The sequence below is a fragment of the Triticum aestivum genome, chromosome 3D, assembly GCF_018294505.1.
Source record: "Triticum aestivum cultivar Chinese Spring chromosome 3D, IWGSC CS RefSeq v2.1, whole genome shotgun sequence".
NCBI classification, from domain to species: domain Eukaryota; kingdom Viridiplantae; phylum Streptophyta; class Magnoliopsida; order Poales; family Poaceae; genus Triticum; species Triticum aestivum.
Window position 1 is genome coordinate 142,118,320 of NC_057802.1, and position 13,045 is coordinate 142,131,364.

The 13,045-nt window shown below is 41.3% G+C and overlaps 1 protein-coding gene across 1 annotated transcript; it reads left to right on the forward strand.

The window, feature by feature from the left end:
• Positions 1–9,453: 9,453 nt before the first annotated feature.
• Positions 9,454–10,605, forward strand: LOC123074375 (expansin-A24). The gene is made up of 2 exons (XM_044497241.1): positions 9,454–10,028; positions 10,116–10,605. Exons 1-2 carry the CDS (start codon positions 9,556–9,558, stop codon positions 10,426–10,428), a joined length of 786 nt encoding a protein of 261 aa, XP_044353176.1. The 5' UTR covers positions 9,454–9,555; the 3' UTR covers positions 10,429–10,605.
• Positions 10,606–13,045: the final 2,440 nt, after the last annotated feature.

Consider the following 13,045-nt stretch of genomic DNA (forward strand, 5'->3'; position numbering starts at 1 on the left):
AAATCCGAAGGTGGTGAACGGTCAAAGAATCAAACATTATATCTCAGGTAATCCTATAAATGTTGAAACTAATGTTATTGAAACCGTAACACCGAAGGAATACATAAGAGACACTTTCCAGGACGTTTCAGAGTCCGAAAAGGAATAGGTATGTGGTAAGGTAAGTAAACCGACTCCAAAACAGTTCCAATGGCAATTTTTCTCCGTTTTGGAATATTTAGAAAAATAGAAAAATAAGAAGCAGTCCGAGAAGGACACGAGGGTGGAGGGCGCGCCCTACCCCCTGGGCGCGCCCCCTGCCTCGTGGGCACCTCGTGCGCTCTCCGGACTCCGTTTTCTTGCACGATACATATTTCGGTGGTGAAAATTCATTATATAATCTCCCGAAGGTTTTGACTCTCGTATCACGCAATTATCCTCTGTTCTTGTTTCGAGTTGTTTTCTGTCAGGGTTATCAAGGCCAGGCATCATGTCGTCCCCCCTCCTCCAACAATGGTGGCAACGATGCTTGGCTAATGAAGATAGAGCTGAAGAGGGAAGAACCCATGGAGATCAACAAGGATGAAGGGATCAATAAGGCCACGGAGGACCAAGCTCCGGCAGCAGAAGACATCCTTCAACTTGATCACAATATTCTTACCCCAACTGAGATCGAAGCTTTCAAGATGATTGAGTTAGCTCGTATACAAAACAAGTATCTTACACGTGAAAATATTTTGTTGAAGGAGCATATCATCGCACTCAAGGGAATTATCCGCAAGTTGGAGGACCTCTTACGCTCGATGTGCGACTATCCATCATCACCTCCATCTTCTTCACCAGCAAAGGAGATATAATCACATGGGTATGGGCACTCCCCTTGGCAACTGCCGGGGACACTTCCCTCCGGGAGGGGGAAATCATCGCCATCGTCATCACCAACGCTCCTCTCATCGGGAGAGGGCAATATCCATCAACATCTTCACTAGCACCATCTCTTCTCAAACCCTAGTTCATCTCTTGTATCCAATTCTTGTCTCTAAGTCTGAGATTGGTACATGTAGGTTGCTAGTAGTGTTGATTACTCCTTGTAGTTGATGCTAGTTGGTTTATTTGGTGGAAGATCATATGTTCAGATCCTATATGCATATTAATACTCCTCTGATTATGAACATGAATATGCTTTGTGAGTAGTTGCGTTTGTTCATGAGGACATGGGAGAAGTCTTGCTATTAGTAGTCATGTGAATTTGGTATTCGTTCGATATTTTGATGAGATGTATGTTGTCTCTCCTCTAGTGGTGTTATGTGAACGTCGACTACATGACACTTCACCATTATTTGGGCCTATAGGAAGGCATTGGGAAATAATAAGTAGATGATGGGTTGCTAGAGTGACAGAAGCTTAAACCCTAGTTTATGCGTTGCTTCGTAAGGGGCTGATTTGGATCCATATGTTTCATGCTATGGTTAGGTTTACCTTAATACTTCTTTTGTAGTTGCGGATGTTTGCAATAGGGGTTAATCATAAGTGGGATGCTTGTCCAAGTAAGGACAGCACCCAAGCACCGGTCCACCCACATATCAAATTATCAAAGTACCGAACGCGAATCATATGAACGTGATGAAAACTAGCTTGACGATAATTCCCATGTGTCCTCGGGAGCGCTTTTCTCTATATAAGAATTTGTCCAGGCTTGTACTTTGCTACAAAAAGGATTGGGCCACCTTGCTGCACTTTATTTACTTTTGTTACTTGTTGCTCGTTACAAATTATCTTATCACAAAACTATCTGTTACCTATAATTTCAGTGCTTGCAGAGAATACCTTGCTGAAAACCGCTTATCATTTCCTTCCACTCCTCGTTGGGTTTGACACTCTTACTTATCGAAAGGACTACGATAGATCCCCTATACTTGTGGGTCATCATTGGGCCTCAAAGCGCAAAGTTTTGTAGGATAGTAGCAATTTTTACTCAAGTGGATGACCTAAGGTTTATCAATCCATGGGAGGCGTAGGATGAAGATGGTCTCTCTCAAACAACCCTGCAACCAAATAACAAAAAGTCTCTTGTGTCCCCAACACACCAATTCAATGGTAAATTGTATAGGTGCACTAATTCGGCGAAGAGATGGTGACACAAGTGTAGTAATGATAGTAGATATTGATTTTTGTAATAGGAACAATAAAAAATAGCAAGGTAGCAAGTAACAAAAGTGAGCAGAAACGGTATTGCAATGCTTGAAAATGAGGCCTAGGGTCCATACTTTTGCTAGTGCAATCTCTCAACAATGCTAATATATTTGGATCATATAACCATCCCTCAACGTGTGATGAAGAATCACTCCAAAGTTCCTATCTAGCGGAGAACATAAGATGAAGTTGTTTGTAGGGTATGAAACCACCTCAAAGATATCCTTTTCGTTCAATCTATCCAAGAGTTCGTACTAAAATAACCACAAGTTATCCTTTCCGATCGATCTATATAAGAGTTTTTACTAAAATAACACCAAATGATACACATCAACCAAATCTAATGTCACCTAGATACTCCAATGTCACCATGAGTATCTATGAGTTGATTATGGGATATGCATCAAGCAATTTCAGATTCATAATACTCAATCCAACACAAAGAACCTCAAAGAGTGCCCCAAGATTTCTACGGGAGAAACAAGGACGAGAACATGCATCAACCCCTATGCATAGATTACCCCAATGTCACCTCAGGGATCCACGAGTTGAGTGCCAAAACACATATCAAGCGAATCAATATGATACTCCATTGTCACTACAGGTATTCATAGCAAGACATACATCAAGTGCTATCAAATCCATAAAAGTATTCAATCCGCTAACAATGAAATCTCAAAGGGAAAACTCAATTCATCACAAAAAGATACAGATGGATAAACACCATATTATCCAACTATATTAACAAAGCTCGCGATACATCAAGATCGTGCCAAATCAAGAACACGAGAGAGGCAGCTTAAACACATAGCTACTGATACAAACCCTCGGACCCTAGGGTGGACTACTCCTCATCATGGTGGCCGCCGGGATGATGAAGATGGCCACGGTGATGATTTCCCCTTCCGGCAGAGTGCCAGAACAGGACCTAGATTGGTTTTTCGTGGCTATAGAGGCTTGCGACGGCGGAACTTCTGATCTAGGGTTATTTCTGGGGGTTTCTGTATTTATAGGATTTTTCAGCATTGGAATCACGCAAAGATGGGCCACAAGGGGCCCACAAGACACCAGGGCACGCCAGAGGGGGCGGGCGCACCCTGGTGGGTTGTGGCCACCTCGTGCCTCGTCTGGCCCTCCCACGAAGCTTCTAGTGCCTCTTTTGTTCCAAAAAAATCATCAAAAAGTTTCGTTGCATTTGGAGAACTTCTATTTCTGCACAAACAACAACACCACGGTAGTTCTGCTGAAAACAACGTCAGTCCGGGTTAGTTCCATGCAAATCATACCAAAACCATATAAAATTGTTGTAAACATGGCATGAATACTTCATAAATTATAGATACATTGGAGATGTGTCAACCTCGTTCGGATCTTTCGAGCAGTTTGAAAGTTTCCACCTTTAGCATCATTCGATGATTCCAAGCTGATCACTTTAAGCTTCAGAGCAGTAATAAAAAGTGTTTAATGGTCATATTTCCTGTCCCGCCTATTCATACCCCCACCTATCCCATCAGTTCACTAGAAGCAAACTCCACTCTCATCACATTTTCTAAGAGATAACACCACCTTATTGTGTCGAGCTCAAAGGGTTTTCTACTCCAACCATCAAGCCAAACCTTTGATCTCTAATGCCCTCTTTGTTTTCCTTTCCTACCTCTCCAATCCAACTATATATATTGAGAGAGTTTTGAGTGTGGAGGAGATTATCTGTTGAAGCACAAGTTCAAGGATTCATCGCCAAGCAAAATCAATCTTGTTAACTCGAGGATGTGCACCTGCTAGATCAACTAGGTGTAGATGGAAGCCTTCAAGGTGTGATGTAACCAAGAAGTTTGTACGGTCTTGGAGATTGCCTACTTCGTGAAGATCTACCCTGAGAGAGGCTAGACCATCATGGTTGTGTGCAATGATGGCATGGTTGCTCCTTCATGGACCCATTGTGGGGGATAGTCCATCGTGAGATCGTTCCTTTGTGGAACTCGCAACTGGGATCTTTGTCATCCTAGAACCTTAGTGATTTAAATCCTTCATCAACATGGAGTAGGATAGAGACAACATTCTGAACCACTGGAAGAATCTTCATCAATCCGCCCGTATTTGCATTCCTCTAACCCTGTCCTTACTTCTACTTGTGCAAGTTGTTGTCTTCTATTCCTCTACTCTAGTGAACTTGATGTGTAGGGTGTTCATTAGGTTACCGATAGAAAAGTTGAGGATTTCCAAGGAAACTTAAAATTGGGAGGAGAGTCCATTTGATAAATTTTTTGTCTATTCACCACCACCCCATGTACACTATATTAAACGGTCATACTATCCGTCAGAGTGATCGGTCACCATTGCTATGCCTCACAAGTCACGCATGTGTTACCACAATGAGTGGGCCAAGCTATCAAGGACCCATATCCATTCTACCTTTGAACCATCTAACTAAATATTGGTTATTAGCTCTAAATCATCTTTGCAAACAAACAAAATGTACCCTTATTAGATGTCTTGAAATATAGTATTAATTACCTGTAAATTCTAATATTTTAATTTAGCAATGAAATAAATATTGAAACTTTGCCAAAAGTACATGTATTCCAACTAGGCCTTGACTATATACTTCGTTGCTCTATCTGCACCTTCATTTCCCCTTTCTCTCTTTATAACAAAGGTTAACAATTGGTGGCAGGACGAATTGACACTAGTGTAGTGACAAGTGGAGACTACGTGTGCTCATTTCAATGGTAAAGTTGTAGTTATTTTTTTAACCATGTAAGAGATTTGCATGTATATTCATTAAGAAATAAGATGATATAACGCCATACCTGCATGACTCGATTGGAAATCTAATTGATAAGGATCATCGACCCAAAATTCAGCGATCCTAGAAAATGAAAACAAACCAGACCTAGATTAGATCAAAAGAACAACACAAGACGTGAAAGTGAGAACCATGCATTACAAAGCTAGAGATCTTCCACACACCATGAACTAAACTCGATTATGATGATGGCAACTGCAGTTGAAGCATAAACATTACATGGACATATAGGCCACTAGTCTTGACCTAAACCACTTGCACTAGTACCCACCCAAAGCCGCCGAAGATGCCACCACACGGGCCATAAAAGGGGTCTATGGAGGTGGACGGACAGAAACTGGGGGAGGCAGATCAGAGGGTGCGTGTGAGCACCGAGGACGAAGCTAACCACGACCTAGGTAAGTAGGGGATGCATCCCCAAGCACCGTGAACCAAACCGCTAGCGGCGTTCGAAACCACAACCAAGCAACACCAAACCATCACACTACTCATGGCAGATTCAAACTTAGCCAATGTGACATATTTCATTCACACATTTAGCACGATATGTGAGCACCTCACCCACCCTCTCGGCGTGAACACTACTACAAGCATGAATAGCTCTGACCGACGAAATGTAGTCATCACTGACGCACTTGAGGCCCGATAGTGCCTTAGTGATGACTTTATCATCACAGATGGGTCGGTTGATCAGTGCAAACTTCCACAAGGGCGCCAAGTAGATCCTTGTCACTAACCATCCTTAGCGATACAACCAGTTAGTGATGGAAATTCTGGCTGGTACCTTTGGGGTTGCACTTCTAGTAGTCCTACAGGACTATTACTAGTAGTGCAGCCCCATGCTTCACAACAATACAAATTAGAGCATCACATATATATCTTTCAATATTCAATTTCATATGCACATTAATTTTTTTTACATTGTGATTCATGACATACAAATATATTTCATTGGGCAACATCAGATACAAACAATGAATTCTAGGGAATGGATATATTCTCTAAGTTCATTCCAGGAAATGGATATTTTCCTATGTGCACTCAACTTTAGAACTGCAAGTTTCCATCACTTTTTATTATTATTTACAGGGTGTGTTTCAAGAGCATACCCTCAACAACGAATCGGTATCTTGTTTGATGCATCAACTTATTCTATTCTCAATCTACCAATCTCATCATCCTTCTTTTGGGTTGCTACTTGCAGGCCCGCTATATTCTGTTGAAGTTTTGTGTCGCTCCATTAGCTTGTGTTTCCTCCAGTTCTTTTATGCTGAAAATTTTGTGCTACTGCGGTAGCTTGTGTCGCCCTCATTGTTTTATCTGCAAGAGTAACGTGTTCTCTTTGTCTTCCATGTTGCATTTTGTACAGTGCAACATAAATCGAGAAGCATCAGCGGTGTGACATTTCTGTTGAACTATACAAGACCCTCTTCTAAAAGATAAGTTTTTGTACAATACACATAAAGGTCACAATAGCAATGAGGTGAATAACGTCTTCCTATTTGCAAAAAAGTAAAATATACACAAATAGAAGACAACACCAATTCCTTTATCAAGTAGTCTAGCTAAACAATCGCCCATCAACTCGAGGGAATGAAATATAGCACTCTCCCCCGTCCCCCCCCCCCCCCCCCCCCCCCCGCGGGATTTTCCAAAAAGAAAGTAGTGGGCCATAACAGAGCGGACCATGTTGGTTTTGTCCATGTTGCTCATGGGACAAAATAAAAAATATGATCTTTTTGTGTACTACGACAGAAATATATCTGTTAGAAAAAGGTGTGCTCACATCAGATGGAAGGAAATAAGGTAAAAGGAAAAAATATTTACTAATATATTCAAACAAGGTGGGAGGAGATAATGGGACTATGGCAGATAAAAGTGTAATATACAAGCATGCATGTTAAAATTCTGAAACATTGATAGGAACATTTTTCGAATTTAGAACTGTGAGCAGAACAACTAGCACAATAAAATAGCAATGGAACATTCTTATAATTTAGTACTATTAGCACAATGATATTTAAACATATAACACAACAATAACATAGCAATTGGACTTTTTTGTAAGACATAGCAATTGTAATATGATGTGTAACACAATTCATATTGCAAACAATATAGCCACATTCATCCAAAAAACTAGTTCAGACTTTAACAAAAACATATGAGTGTAACAAAAATCACCATCATGGATGATGGGGTTAACAACCACACACAGTGGCGTAGGAGAACCGGCAGCACCCCACACAAACTAGTGCTCGCACTGGCAGGAACGGGCACGGCACGCATGGGCACCAAGGCACAATGTGTTGATGAGGACAATTTTACTAGTAAGCACATGCCATTTTATTAACAATAGGACCGCATTTTTATCAATAATAGGATGGCATTTTTGTTATTGAGAAGATGGCCTTTTTATTATAATGGCATGACAGTTTTATTACTAAGTGCATGGCATTTTTATTAAAAATAGGATGACATTTTTATCAATAATAGGATGTCATTTTTATTATTGAGAGAATGTCATTTTTTATTGTAAATATGATGACATTTTTTAATGTTTGAGAGGATGGCTTTTTTTATTGGCATGCTAGTTTTAGTTTTGGGGCTTATCCAAATAAAGATTTTATCTCGAGGATGATAGTTTTATAAAGCAGCACGTCGATTCTTTTCAGAGCATGACATTGTCTCAGTTTATAAATTTGTGTATATTTTTTTGTTTATGGCATTTTATTCAGAGGATGGCAGTTTTATAGTTTAGCATGACAATTTTTATTTTGTAGTTCATACAACCTTTTTTTTTATCATACCCATTGTATATTTATAAAATTAGAGAGATGGTTGTTTTTATAAAGTAGCAAGGCATTTTTTCATAAATTAGATCATGATAATTAGGGTCTTTTTAAGTCATTTTTTGTTAAAAAAATAGTTAAATGGGCCTCTGGGTCAAACAGGGGTCGCACTAGAGGGAAGAAAGAGCGAACCACCTGAAATGTTTGTGGCAATATTCTTTGCATGCGACGCGATGGTTTCATCTAGGGCGGACGCGAGGGAATTTTCGGTCTCCTCGCCTCCGGCTGCCATCTTGGCGCTGAAAGGTGAGGGGAACTTGCATCTTCAAGAGTTCTACTTCATTATCGTCTAGTGATCATCATTTTTTGGGAATAAATTTACACTCGTTGTTTTAACGGTGCCATGAGACTGGAGAGTTTTCCGTCCTCGCAGATTCGATTATTCGGATCTGATGAGTTTATGTTGGTATGTCAAACCTTTTTTTGTTGGTTTGATTATTTGTGGAGTTGAAATCTTTCATTGACATCATGGTGAAGATATTGTGATCCGACGGCCTGCACTTCTAGGGGATCATCCCTGGCCCAAGTACGTTCATCGATCAAGGCTTCCCATTTTTTTGGATGGGCGACTCAAGGTGCTTTCAAAAACCACTATTGGTAATATTCGTGCAGGTAAAAGAGTGACAACATCGTTGCTCAGTCCAATTGCAGTCTCTTTACCAAAGTCTTTTGAGTAATTTTTCTAGCAGAGATTGATACCGCAAAGAAGATGTTTTAAAGATATTTTATTGTAATTCTTAATCATAAGAGTTACTTTGTATTTTTTTATATTTTAGATCCAATTCAGTATACCTATAATTTTATTTATACTGATAACAATTGCAGGTGTTTCTTAGAAAACAAACCTGAAACGTTCATTGGAGGGTGCCTTCACGAGCGAACGAATCGTTCGTTCGAGGGCAGCCCCTAGCTGACGTGGCCCTGATATTAGGTCCATTCTATTTAAAGTTCATCAAAAAATATTGCAACCATAATCGAATTATCAGCTCTGATGACAGATGAAACTTAACGGACCCTGCATGTAAACCGGATGGATTCAACTCTTTAGGTCTTCCTTGAGGGCAACTCAATGTTTCTTGAACTAATCATTACCTGACGATGGGCACCGTCGATGCTGTGGAGTAGGTGCAGTGCAGGATCAGCCGTACGATTTGAGGAACATACTACGAGACATCCTTTCGTAGCCAAGGGGCGAACGTGAACATGAACATCCCAAGGTAGGCATCAAGAAAGTCAAGCAAATATCCTCCCAAGGTGAAAACGTCAAGCATACACATCTGAAAATCGCAAAACGCCGCCTGTTTCTTCCGAAAGTGTCAAAAATCGTCTCTAGATGTCTGTCATAGACACTGTATGAAGCAAAGATCGATAAGAACCAACCGATGATATAATATTAAAATATAAACTAACGACCATACAAGGAGAAACAATACGTGTCTGCGCGTATATAAAATCTTCGGATTAGTCCATAAGCCATGGTGCGGCTGCACATGTGCACGCTACCCGCATCATTCATTCGTGGTGACCTTGCCCACTCTCTCAAGCTACGGATCAATCAAAGGGAAGGCTATATAAACACACAGGATCATCACAAGATCATAACACATCTAGCCATAAGAAGCAAATCCCCCTTGAAGCACGATAGGCAAAGAACACACAGTTTCCAGATCAGCTCCCTACAGATAAGTTTGTGGCGGCGTCCTGCATCCATCGATAGATATCGAAATGGCGCCGGCTCCCGCTCGAGCTATTGCGGTGGTGCTCCTCACGTTCGTCTGCTGTGGGTGTGCCATGGCCGCGGACAAAGCACCCATCAAATGGCTGAGGGCGCACGCGACCTTCTACGGCGGCGCCGATGCCTCTGACACTATGGGTGGAGCATGCGGGTACGGTAATCTGTACTTGGCGGGGTACGGTACGCGGACGGCGGCACTGAGCACGGTGCTGTTCAACGACGGTGCGGCATGTGGACAGTGCTACAAGATTGCATGCGATCGCAAGCTGGCAGATCCGATGTGGTGCAAACCAGGCGTCTCGGTGACGGTGACGGCCACGAACTTCTGCCCGCCTAACAACGCGCTCCCGAGTGACAATGGCGGCTGGTGCAACCCACCGAGGCCACACTTTGACATGGCGCAACCGGCATGGGAGAAGATCGGCGTTTACAAGGGCGGCATCATCCCTGTCATGTACCAGAGGTATGCACGAATGAGTTTTCTTAAAAAATTGTAGTTTTCCTCAAAAGTTAAATTGCTTAAAGTTGGTAGAAATCGATTTTTCTGTAGGGTCCCGTGCATGAAGAAGGGTGGGGTGCGGTTCAAGATCGATGGTCACGATTACTTCAACCTAGTTACTGTGATGAACGTCGCAGCCGCCGGCTCGATCAAATCCATGGATGTCAAGAGCTCCGATTCAAACGATTGGATGCCAATGTCTCATAACTGGGGTGCCAACTGGCACTCTCTAGCAAATCTTACCGGAAAAATGCTCTCGTTTAGGTTGACTGACACGGATGGGCAAACAGTTGTGTTCAACAATATTGTGCCTGGTGGATGGAAGTTCGGGCAAACATTTGCAAGCAAACAACAGTTCAAGTGATCATTCTCCGGTGATCAATTTAGAATATGATTGGTTCATGAATGTACCATACGTACATTGTAGCAATATTGTTGAATTTAAGTTATTTGTGTCCTGGTGTTCAATTACATTAATTTTATCCAGTTCTTGTATATACATGACATCAATTCATTAATAAAGGCATGTAACATCCTTGTATGTGATTAACTTGTTCTATGTTTTTATGTTTATATATGAGTTCTTTTACAGTACCCTTAAATGAATATAGGCCCTCCATTTGATATAATCTGATGGACAGGATTGGTTGGTACTCCAACATACTCCATCCGTTTCAAAATAGATGACCCAACTTTATACTAACGGAGGAAGTAGATGTTTAGGAGTACCACCGCCAAAAATTGGGGAGTACCTTGATTTTAAGGGTAAATTGGTAATCTATATGTAGCAATTAAGTTGGAAACTACTCCCTCCGGACAGCAGTTGCGGTAATTACGAGATTTGACTGCATGCAGCGCGAACCGGCCGGCAAGGGACTCGTTAGCCAATAAACTACGGATGCATCATCCGAAAGTCATGGCTCCTTCGTGATTAAATCAACGCATGAGAGATGCACACAAAAAAAACGAAACGTGATGTCGATAATCAATATTTACAACATTCCAATTTTTTTAGAAGATGCCAAAGAACTTTTAGAAAGGAGACTGCTCCTTTATGCATGTCCCGTCCAAGGGCTGGGATACGATGGAGATCGGCCTCGCCGGCGGCCGAGGCGCCATGTTTTCATGGGTGTCGAAGTAGGAGCACAAGCCAGGGGAGGAGAAGGCAGCCACGGCTATGCGAGATAAGGGAGACGACGGTTTGCGCTTGATCGGGAAATCAGGGGAAATTAGTAGGCCCAGAGAATACATCAAAAGATCGCCCTTAGATGAAAGAAAAAAAGACTGAAGTACCCTCTCAAACAAACGGCCAGATCTAATTTGTACTCCCAGCCCTGCCTATGGAGTATGAGGGTACTGTAAAAAAAACCTCTTATATATATTTGAATGGTGTACATAAAGTATGACTGATTCTACCGAGTTTCGTCTAATCTATATTTTGTATACTTGTGGAAACCAACATTTATAACAATATAAGGCAAAATGGTTGCGATGATGCAGAGGCTGGGGTGAACCCCTTTTTGAAGAAACAATATAACGCGATATATAGCAGCTTGTTAGTCTTTAGACATTTAACACAGCAGTGTACATATACTAATCAAGGGAAGACAACGGAATGTGGTCGGATGATTTTTTTTTTCTCTCGAAAAGAAGGACAACTCCCGGGCTTTTGCATCGAGTGATGCACACAATCATCTTTATTGCATTATTCAACAAAGCCTTACAAAATAAATACACAAGCTGATAAAACATCAGTTTTTGTTTGCTAATGTCTTTGAGTTCAAGTTCTCGCTTTTCTTTAAGTTCAATACATGTCATATGTTGTCCACAAAAAGCACAATACATCAGAAAAATACTGCTAGAAAATCCCAAAGAAAGCAAATCATCTAACCGTGGATACCAAAAACTCTTTTTTCGCTAGTAGTCCATAACCATTAGATCACCATAAATATGCCACACATATCTCCATTAAATTACCGTAATTTTGCTTGCAAAAATCACAATCACTGGTTCTAAATAAACAAATTATCTATATGCTATCTGTGGTACCTCCCTCCAATCTTTGTGCAAGGTATCTTACCAGATATTTGTCCTTGGGTGTCCAAGGTGGTCAAATGCAACTATGCCTTCATGCAGGGGCGGAGCTCCCAGTAGGGCGAGGTTGGGCACTCGCCATACCTTGATTTGCGATTCCGTTTTACATATACGTATGTACAGCCTTTTCGATCGCTAAAAAAATAAACTGCTTAAAAATCACCGTGAAACGTTTTTGGGCCGTGATGGAAAACTGCACCCACATGGACAGATTACTGGGCCGTAGCAACTATAAGGTCCCGCACCAGCCTCGCTCATCCAGTTTTCTGTTCGTCCATGCCACGCCATGCTCCCCTGGATGCGAACCATAGCAGCCAGCACGATGTTCTCAAAAAAAAAAAAAGCAGCCAGCACGAGTGGCACGCATTCGCGGCGGCCAGCATTACGCTTGGGCAGGGGCATTTTATTGTGATGAATAAATCTTATTGCTCCGACTGTTTTTTTCTAAGCCTGACTGAATGGATCATAAATTTGGTTCTGAGATTTCTTTAAACTGAGGCATAACAATTGAAAAATTGCAGTCACGGCATAGTCAATTTTGATTTCGCATTAAAAAGTTATGCTTAAGAGTTTGCCCCACCTCAAAAAAGTTCCGTCTGGCGCCATTGCCTTCATGACCAACAAAAAGCAGGAAAAAAGAACCACATATAGCCTTTCGTTAAAAGTAAATAGAGAAAGTTATACATAAAAAATGGCAACAAATTTTTCATTGTTTTACTCCAAACTTTGCGGCGGTGATGCTTTAAGTGTACACGGGAGATAAGACTCAACTACAAGACCTACAAGACAACACAAAATCAAAATAAAAGATTAGTGGTTCATCAAGTTTTGTAAGTAATGTCAACATATCTCAAGGAAATGATTCATCAAGTTTATCTCAAGTTAGT

Excerpts from the sequence above, each read along its gene's own strand:
- LOC123074375 (XM_044497241.1), top strand. The coding sequence starts at position 9,556 with ATGGCGCCGGCTCCCGCTCGAGCTATTGCGGTGGTGCTCCTCACGTTC. Across the intron at positions 10,029-10,115 it reads ATCCCTGTCATGTACCAGAG|GGTCCCGTGCATGAAGAAGG; the intron begins GTATGCACGAAT and ends ATTTTTCTGTAG.